We start from the raw sequence: 10291 nt of genomic DNA on the forward strand, positions 1-10291 counted from the left end.
TTTGTCACCATTCCAGTTACGTCTTGCAAGGTTATCTTTGGTTAGGATTACACCTCTTTTTAGGTACCACAAGAATATCTTTATTCTTGTAGGAATCTTGATCTGCCATAAATCTTGTGACACTCTGACACCATTATTAATTAACTTGGCATACATAGATTTAACCGAGAAGGTACCTGATGAATGTAAAGCCCAAACAAATGTGTCTCTTCCCCCAGTAAGTTCACATCTTGTATAGAAGCAACAATTCTAAGCCAGTCCCTTAGATTCCTACTCACTAAATTGCGGCGAAAGGAAATGTTAAGTGGGACTGAAGCAAGTACTCTTGCCACCGAATCTTGTTTTCTTCTCACAATATTGAACAACTCAGGAAATCTATCTTTTAGTGGTTGGTCACCCAACCAAGCATCAATCCAAAAACGAGTTTGTGATCCGTCTTTCACTCTGAATGAACCTAAACCCATGAAAGTATCTTTAACATTCATCAAGCCTTTCTAGAAATGAGAGTCATTTGGCTTTTTAGTACAACTCCTTAGAGTCTTATCTTTTATGTATTTATTCCTCAATAATTCTTGCCACATGCCATCCTCATTTAGCAATTTGAAAAGCCATTTACTTAACAGACATCTGTTTTGTAAGTCCAAATTTTGAATACATAAGCCACTTTGGATTTTTGGTTGGCACAAAATTTCCCATTTAGCCAGCCTATATTTACGCTTGTGTGGGTCATTTTGCCAGTAGAATCTCGATCTTAAACAGTCAATCTTTTCCAAAACTCCTTTTGGGAGTTCGAAAAATGACATCATAAACATCGGTAAGCTAGAGAGCACCGAGTTTATTAAAACCAAGCGACCTCCTACCGAAAGCAACTTGCCTTTCCAACCACTAAGCTTCTTCTCAATTCTGTTTTCGATTGTCTGCCAATCTTTATTACTCAGCTTCCTAGTGTGTATAGGTAAACCAAGGTAACGGAAAGGAAACTTACCCACCCCACATCCAAACAGCTGTGAGTAAAACACCTTATGATCCTTTGCCTTACCAAAGCAAAAGATTTCACTCTTGTGAAAGTTAATTTTAAGCCCTGAGAGTTGCTCAAAAGTACTTAAAATTAACTTCATGTTTCTCGCTCTTTCAACATCATGGCTCATAAATATTACTGTGTCATCCGCATATTGGAGGATGGACAAGCCATCTTGGACAAGGTGAGGTAAGACCCCTTCTACCTGACCTGCTTCCTTTGCTCTAGCAATCAGTATAGCCAGCATATCTACCACTATATTAAATAGTATTGGAGACATTGGGTCACCTTGCCTTAAACCTTTTTTTTGTTTGGAAGTATGAACCAAGTTGATCGTTCACCTTAATATTTATATTTCCTCCTTGTGTGAACTGCTTCATCCAAGAGCACCATTTTTGTGAGAAACCTTTCATCCTTAAAGTTTGTTGTAGAAAGCTCCATTTTACTTTATCATATGCCTTTTCAAAGTCTATCTTGAAAATTATCCCATCTTGTTTTTTCGAGTGAAGTTCATGTATTGTCTCGTGAATTATTACTGCGCCTTCCATAATGTTTCTACCTAGAAGGAATGCTGTTTGTGTTGGGTCTAATAATCTTCTGGGCAACAGTAGATAATCTATTAGTTGCAACTTTGGTAAAGATTTTAAAAGAAACATTCAACAAACATATTGGTCTGTATTGTTGAATCACTTTCGCATCTTTCTTTTTTGGTAGCAAAATTATCGTTCCAAAGTTGAGACTATTCAAAGGCAAGGTTCCCTCATGGAATTCCATAAACATAGCCATCATATCATCTTTTAATAAGTCCCAGAAGACCTGATAAAACTCTAGTGGAAAACCGTCTGGGCCTGGTGCCTTATTATGTTCCATTTGGAACACTGCTGTCCTTACTTCTGATTCCGAGAAGGCATCTGTCAAGTGCTCATTTTCCAGTTCGGAGACTTGTGGAATGTCATGAACATAGTGTTCATCTAACTCAATAAAAGAATTCTCCGGAGGACCAAAAAGACTCTTGTAATAATTGGTAATATGCTGCTTCAACTGAGCATCACCATCTATTACAGTGTGACCGTCCTCCAACTGGAAAATACGAGTTTTCCGATGTCTTCCGTTAGCCAACAAATGGTAATATTTTGTGTTAGCATCACCCTCCAGTAGGTGCTTAACATTTGCCCTTTGGTACCATTTGAGTTCCTCTTCTCGAAGTATTTCAGCAAGCCTTTCATTTAACACGTGTTTTAAGTTTAGTTCCGACTCATCAAGCAAAGAGTTACACTGAGATTAAATTGAACTTAAAATCATCCTCCTTGTGTCTCAACTTAAACCGAATTAAAAAGTCCCCCTCTTCTATTTGTCCAATGTCAAAGGTTAAGAGATTTACCCCTAGAATCATGCCACCGGACCGACCCCTTGGAGCCATGCAATGCCAAAGAAAATCTCTACCAGCGCAGATATTATTCAAAGTGGACTACAGAAAATTGGCTCCGCCGGTTTTCGATACAGCTATGAACTCTAGGTTATTCTCTTTTGTTAAATCTATACTAACTACCAGATAAAACAGTGCCAGGATATCGGTGCTCTCGTGTACGTACACATAGCCAAGGATATGTTCCCGTATCGGCACCCATCATCGCATCGGCGAAGCGCGCCACCCGGCCGTTTGTCGGTCCAAACGCCCCCAAGAGATAGACACTGCATCCAATGAACCAAGCCGATACGATGACGAGTTGACGACAGCAGTAAAGCTATACATATGCAACCACGGAGAACAAGAGTTACCGGTGGTCCATGGTCATCGACGACACGTGCTATGCCGCCGCCGCGCGCCACCATCCCTCGTCGGCGGGAGCGCATCACCACCACGTACGGCCGCGCCACCGGCTCCGTCCCAGGCACTCGCCGGAGACTCGGACAGGCCTGGGCTACTTCCTCCCATGGCTAGTGCAGTTGGACTCAGTGATTGCTTTGTTTGGTCCGTAGAGGCAAGGGGCTTACCAGTTACTACAGGCATGAATCTGGGCCTGTTGGGCCTCTTCGCGGTGGGACGCGGCAAAAATATTCTTATTTTTTTGTCTATCAATCAAGTTTTATTTACCTCTCGATTTTTCTTCAGAAAATGGAACAAATTTGGGGCTTCGACCTCAGGCATCAGTACAAGATTATTATGTACTCTCTCCGTTTCAAAATGTATGTTATTTGAATTTTATTCTAAATCAACCGGTTTTTGATTTTGACAAAGTTTGTAGAAAAGTATATACTATGAACATTTACTCCCTCCATTCTTTTGGAACGCAAGAATTTTTTTCTTGTTATTGTGTTTACCCTTATAAAAATAAACTAATTTCTATGAAATTTCTGTGCAATTTCATACGTTCCAAACATGTCCTAAACTTTAGTTAGCATTGCCTTTAGGGCTTGTTTTTTTAGTTTCAGCTTTTACCTTTCTATCATTTGTCTTTGTCTTTTTTGAAGATAGCTTGTGCAAAAGCTTGTCCTGATTGTTTGCCCCCCCCCCCCCCCCCGCCTAGCTCCCTCACCGGCTCCCTCCACTGGGTACCCCCCACCGGAGTTGAAGACGATCCAACAGGGCGAAGGCAAGGGCAGCAGCGCGCAGTGCACCGAGCCTCCGATGAACGATGTGCTGACTAGGGGCCTATTCGGCTGGTAATAAAGCCGGCTGAAGCTGTTTTGTTCTGAGAGAAAAAATATTGTACATTCTAGCTAATAAGTTCAAGCGAACAGGCTTCTAAAGGTGATGTCCGTTGCTCCCCTGCAGCCTACCTCGGTGCGGCAGCCGAAGAAGCTTAAAGGTGATGTTGTTGTCACACTCGTGAGCGAGCGAGAGAGGCCGAGTGGAGCGGAAAGAATAGGCTGGAGGAAATAACGTTTGGGCACTTTGGCAGTGGCAAGTGGGTATTTTGTAGTCCAAATCTGTTGGAAGCCGCCCAAGATGAGCTTTTGAGCTTCCAATGTATTCTTGGCTTAGGTGGGTTTTCTAGGTTTGCAAAGCTTGCCCTGAAAGTTGGCTGCTTTGAGCTTTTGATGAGCAAAAGCTCCCATAAAACCCAAACAAAGAGGCCCTAAAAATCAAATTCCAATTAAACTTATAGGAAAAATACACTAACATTATAACATCAAATTAGTTTAGATATTTCTCCATGGATGCTAGTATAATGCATCTATTGAACTTGTATGCATAATGTATTTTCTACAATCTTAATGAGAGTTTATGAAGTTTGGCTTATGATAAAGCTAAAGTAGATTATAGTTTTGTCGGTGTTTCGAATAAACACCAACTAGTAAATTTATATTTATTGCGCGTTAGGCCCGAACGGTGTGCTAAAGGATACAAGGTTTATACTGGTTCGGGCAGAATATCCCTATGTCTAGTTTGCTGCTGCTCGTGTTATTAGCACCGAAAAAGGTTCGTAGTAGGGGGTACAAACGGTAGAGAGAGGGATAGTTGCCAAGTCTCTGATGGAAAGGTCGAAAGGATGCCAAGAGCTCGGTTGCTGCTCAGTTGTGTGTTGTGTGATGCATTGTGTGATGGATTGATCCATCCCCATAGTGGGGTGCCCTACCCTCCCTTTTATAGACCAAGGGGGAGCAGGGATTACAAATGGGAGAAAGAAGAAAAACTAGAGGCAGAGAAGGTCCTTTGAAGGTGCCGGGTCTTCTTTTTCCCTGGAGCCTGCCCTACTGACATGGCAGACGGTGCCGAGGATAGCACATTCGTCGATCCTGATAGGACCGTGCTCTGGCTTCGTTCAGCAAGTGGTTACGTCCCATCCTACTCCAGCGGATGGTGCGACGTGCTAGGGTGCCAAGCCGTGACTCTACGGGGAGTAGATGGGAAAGTGACCATACGTTTGTTACTGTAGATGATGTGAGTTCCCTCCTGGATTGTAGTGGTTATCTTATGCTTATGTCAGGATCCGCGTTAGATGGCTGATGGCGGCGCCCATAACACTATAAGACAAAACTCGACACCTACAACACTGTTTGGGCTCTGTCATGCCTAGAAGGGCTTAAAGCGCCCGTCCCGTCATATCCTGACGGTACTTGCTCATAGGTGTGCAGGGTATGGTCCTCGGTACTGTGGTTGACTTGAGTGTCCTGTGCTACCCTGTGCTCGTCATTATAAAGGAGTAGGGTGTAGACGTCGGGCGAGGCGAAGCCAGCCCCAGGACGTCGGGCGAGGCAGAGCCAGCCCTCAGACATCAGGCGAGGCAGAGCCAACCCTTAGTCATTGGGCAAGGCGGAGCCCAACCCTCGGGGGTCGGGCGAGGTGAGGCCAATCCCCGGTCATCGGGTGAGGCGAAGCCCATCCCCGGTCGTCGAGCGAGGCGATGCCTGCTCCCAGACGTCGAGCGAGGCGGAGCCCGCCCTCAACCATCGGGCGAGGCGGAGCTCAGCCCTCGGGGGCCGGACGAGGCGGAGCCCAGCCCTCAGGGGTCGGACGAGGCGGAGCCCAGCCCTCGGGGGTCGGACAAGGCGGAGCCAGCCCTCAGCCGTTGGGCAAGGCGGAGCCTGCCCCCAGACGTCGGGCGAGGCGGAGTCTAGCCCTTAGGGGTCGAGCAAGGTGGAGCCAACCCTCAGGGGTCGAGCGAGACACGGCCAACCTTCGATTGTATGGGCAAGAAGTGCAGTTGCATTCCTTTCTATTTGGATGCATCAACGTTTGATGGTTATTAGTTCCATCTCTTTGGATACCCTAGTATTTGATCCCTAATAGTAGCCCTCGAGCCCCCGGGTGATTCGAATAGAATCGCCCAGGGGGTGATTTGACTTGCTACAGGGTGCGCGCGAGCGCACCCGGCGGGTGTAGCCCCCGAGCCCCGGGTGATTCGGATAGAATCATCTAGGGGTATTTCGATTCATCGGAGGTCAAGCCCCCGGGAGATTCAGATAGAATCGCCCTAGGGGGTATATCGATTCGCCAGAGGGTGTGCGCGAGCACACCCATCAGGTGTAGCCCTCGGGTGATTCGGATAGAATCACCTGGGGGTAATTCGGACCCTTCGTGGGTATGGCTGTGAGATTTGGTGTTTCGATAACTAGATAGTTTAAAGGGAACCCTGGTATCCCGTTCATGGGGATTCATGCAGGGTCATCCTAGTTGAGACTCGATCACGGATCAAGACTCCCTCGAGGTTCATGTGCCTGAGTTTTGGCCATTCATGGGCCCATCCCTCGTTGAGAAGCCGTTGAAGTCATTGGGCCTACCCTTGAACTCCTGGGCCTGGGCGGGCCGGAGAAAACGCTTTTTGACCCGTATCCCCTCTGTGGGAAAAGAGTCCTGGTCTGCCCGAGAAGGTGAAACGTCCGGCATGACTTTGGTGGGAAAGGATAAGGATTGTGGGTGCATATCTTGCGATGTGACGTGGTGGCATATCGTGGCAGGCGTGGAGATCTTGGTCGACGGTTGCCTTCCTCGCATCCATTGCCCTTATAAAACCAAGGAGTTCACCCCTAGGGTTTCATACTTTGCTTCCTCGCCTTTGCAACTACAACCTCCACCGCCAATCGTCTAAGCCTCCCGCACATGCGTCACAGCCGTCGTCAAGCTCGCGTCCAACCACCCCCATCTTCTAATGGAGCAGTGGTGTAGATCCGATGTCACCCTCCAACGCCTAGAGGGCCTCGTTCACTGTGGCCTTCTTTGTGCACGGACCATCGCCAATGAGTGGCGGCTGCCCGATAATGAAGATGTGTCGTCGCCACCTGAAGGCTACGTCGCGTCCTTCGCTCGCTTTCATGAGCGAGGATTCACCACCCCCGCCCACAAGTTTCTTTTGGGGGCTGCTGAACTACTACAAGTTGGAGCTACAGCACCTTACTCCTAATAGGGTCCAGCACATTGCGGCGTTCATCGCCCTATGTGAGGGGTTCTTGGGGATTAGTCCCCACTTTGACCTGTGGCGGTATTTCTTCGGCGTCACCCTCTTGAAGAAATAGGAGAAGAAACAAGAGCTGAGTGTGCCGATGGGATGCGCCGACATCTCGCTCCGCAACAACCAGGTCAACGAGTACCCGTCGATACGTCTGTCCACCTCCAACAAGGGGTGGCATTCACATTGGTTCTACGTCAAGAACGACGCAGCCGCCCCCTTGCCAGCGTTCATCGGACACCTCATCGAAGAGGTCCCGGAATCATGGAGGATGTGGGGGGTCTTGGATAAAGACAAGAAGAAAATCTAGGACCATCTTACCGCCCTCCAAATTCTAAAGGAGAGGGGCATAAAGGGGTCGGGGATCATCGGCACCTACCATATGCGGAGGGTGGCGCCGCTGATGAGTCACGCGCTCCCCTTATACCTAATGGCACCCGGAGCATCATTCGATGGGATGACGCTTGTTGATGAAGCGCTCTCCCCCTCCAAAGTGGTGTAGCGCATCAAGGTGGCGACGGAGCCTTCGAAGGACAATGCTGGTGTTGTTCTTGATTTCGTGTATCCGTTGCCAGGGCACCCCCCAATGCGGCTAGAACCGGGGTACATCGACTTCATAAGTTCTCTTTCCCCGTGCCTCCTTTTTAATTGAGCTCCTGATTCCTTGATGCTGATATTAAGATAGCGGGACCCACCGAAGAGGCTCGTCCTTACGAACCGTGTGGCTCCGCTGCCGAAGGACCCGCTCGTGGTGATGACAAATCGCACTATGGCCGAGTGGGAGAAGAAGACGAAGGAGGTCAAGAGGAAGAAGAAGTAGGAGAAACAGCGAGCACGAGAGTGAGGAGAGGAGACAGACAGTGCCGACGACGACGACGATGATGACGAGGATGATGAGGTAGTCACCGACATTGAGTGGGATGACCTTGGAAGCGAGGATGCACTAACAGGTACCCACTCATTAATACTGGGACCACGCAAGGGAAGGTGACGCCATGAGGCCAAAGGAGGTGGATCGGACCACCGGCCTATCCTTAGAACCATCAGGGGTGGGCGGATTTGCCCTCATGCCTGAGGTGCCAGTGGGGGGGAGCATCCCTGTCGTCGTGCCTCAGGAAATAGTAGGGACGGGTAGACCCGTCGTCGTGCCCCAAGAGCCAATGCGAGCGGGCGGATCCGCCGCTGCACCCACGGTGCCAAGAGAGGGGAGTGGCTCCACCGCCATGCCCCTAGATACAAGAGAGGTGGGGCCCTAGGCCCAGGAGCAGGGGACTGGCTCAAAACGGTCCTGCCCTAATGAGGTCGAGCAGGGAGCTAGGGGTTCGTCCCCCAAACGTCTCCACCGCCCAACAGCGCCAGCGTAAGTTGCCGACTCCTCTGTTATCTCTATTTTTCTCTCTTTTTCATAGTGACTCATGCCTTTTATTTCTTCTGTAGCGCTAGGAGATGGGTCAGATGGGGCACTTCTATAGCGCTGGCGCCTAAGAAAACCATCACCGTTCAGGCAAGCCGGGGTTCGCCGCCTGACGTCGCTCCCGTTTTTGGCGAGAGCAGAGTCGGCATCACAGCCTCATCGGCTGGTCTAGCGCTGCCCGCGGTGGTGCCCATGCCCTTGGTGGGTCAAGCTTTTAGTGAGGTTGAGGAGGCGCCCTCAGAGGTTGCCGCTCAACCGGCGACATAAGTGATGCCGTTGCCAACATCGGGGATGGCGTAGCTATCGGCCGCACCCATTGCATCGTCCACGACAGGCGTGGCATAGGCGGACGAGGTCCCGCCGACCTCCTGGCCGAGGCTGAGAGGGAGTAGGATCTTAGGCTAGTGGCCGAGGAGAGGTCCGTGGCCCTGGAGCAGAGGGCGAAACTGGATGTCAAGATAGTCGCCCAGCTACGCACGGAGCGAGACGAGCTGCGCCATACTGCGGAGAGGCTCTGCTCAGAGCATGGCATGGCCTGCGAGGAGCATGACCAGGCCATTCGAGAGCATGACGAGGCGCAATGGAGGATCAGCTCCCTCGAGGCAGAGCTGTAGACCGCAAGAGCCCAGAAGCTGGAGGTCGAGGGTGCCGTTGCTGGCCTGGCCACAGATCTCGCTAAGGCGAGGGGTCTTCTTCAGGTGGAGAGCGATGAGCTCGATATCATAAAGGTTGCCCTTGGCATAGTTTGTGATGACCTACAGGTGGTGTAGGCAGAGGGGACTAGCTCGCTCGCGGCCCACGCCGCGGGTGCGCCAGCTGGAGAAGGAAGCTCTTCGCTCAGGGATCACCCAAGCCTTCGCCGTCGCCCGCTCGCATTATGATGACAACATGGATTTTGAGGCAATGAGCCTTAGTTTCACACCTGGTTATGAACCCTCTGAGCTGGATGACATAGAAGTGATGGTGACTCCTTTTGCAGAAACCCTGGCGAGCAACATTGAAGATATGGTTCTCCCTAAGAGGGGGTAGTTAGTCAAATGAGTCTGATGGACATTTATACCTCCTCCTTAGAGCCCTCTGCCTACTCGAACGACCCAGTCGACTTCTTGGCATCGGGTGCTTCTTCGGTGACCTCCTCCTTGAGGGCGGCGAGTTCCCCAGAGGCGACGATCACTGTGGCGTGACCGCCGCACTCGACCTCGCACTCATAGGCACGCTGGAAGGAGGTGCCGACGGTGATGATCCCGCGGGGGCCTAGCATTTTTAGCTTGAGGTATGTATAGTTGGGGATGACCTTGAACTTTGCGTAGCATGGACATCCCAGGATGGCGTGGAAGGTTCCAGGGAACCCAACCACCTTGAAGGTGAGGGTTTTAGTCCTATAATTGAATTGATCCCCGAAGGTAACGAGCAAATCAATCTACCCAAGTGGCATGGCCTACTTCTCAAGCACAATGCCGTAGAAAGGTGCTTGGGTTGGGCGGAGGCACGTCCGGTCGATGCCCATCTTGTTGAGCGTCTTGGCGTACATGATGTTGAGGTCGTTGCCTTCATCCATCAGTACTTTGGTGAGTCGCTTTGGGCCAATGATCGGGTCAACCACAAGAGTATATCTCCCTTGGCACGGGATGCTATCTGGATGGTCGGTCTGATCGAAGGTTATGGCGGACTCTGACCACCAGAGGAAAGGAGGTGTGGCCGGTTTGGCCGTGTAGACCTCTCGGCGTGCGACCTTCTAACGATGTTTGAAGTCGTAGGCTACTGATCCTCCGAAGATCATAAGGCAGCCGTCTAGCATCGGAAAGCCATCGTCCTTCTCCTCGACGTCATCCACAGAGGGGGTAGGGTCCTTTCCTTGCTCCCCTTTGTTGAAGCCTCTGGACAAAAACCACCGCATGAGGCTGCAGTCCTTGAGCAGATGCTTAACTGGGAAGGCATGGTTTGGGCATGGCCCCTCGAGTAATTTTT

At 50.0% G+C, this 10291-nt stretch overlaps 1 protein-coding gene across 1 annotated transcript; it reads right to left on the reverse strand.

Annotated features, from left to right (window-relative positions):
• Positions 1-9404: 9404 nt before the first annotated feature.
• Positions 9405-9881, reverse strand: LOC136524393 (uncharacterized). The gene is made up of 2 exons (XM_066517789.1): positions 9766-9881; positions 9405-9702 (listed from the first exon to the last, which is right to left on the reverse strand). The coding sequence occupies exons 1-2, from the start codon at positions 9879-9881 to the stop codon at positions 9405-9407; spliced, it is 414 nt and encodes a 137-aa protein (XP_066373886.1).
• Between the last annotated feature and the right edge of the window lie 410 nt (positions 9882-10291).

This window comes from Miscanthus floridulus, chromosome 18, assembly GCF_019320115.1.
Source record: "Miscanthus floridulus cultivar M001 chromosome 18, ASM1932011v1, whole genome shotgun sequence".
In the NCBI taxonomy this organism is placed as follows: domain Eukaryota; kingdom Viridiplantae; phylum Streptophyta; class Magnoliopsida; order Poales; family Poaceae; genus Miscanthus; species Miscanthus floridulus.

Excerpts from the sequence above, each read along its gene's own strand:
- LOC136524393 (XM_066517789.1), bottom strand. The coding sequence starts at position 9,881 with ATGGATGAAGGCAACGACCTCAACATCATGTACGCCAAGACGCTCAAC. Across the intron at positions 9,703-9,765 it reads TACGGCATTGTGCTTGAGAA|GACTAAAACCCTCACCTTCA; the intron begins GTAGGCCATGCC and ends ATTCAATTATAG.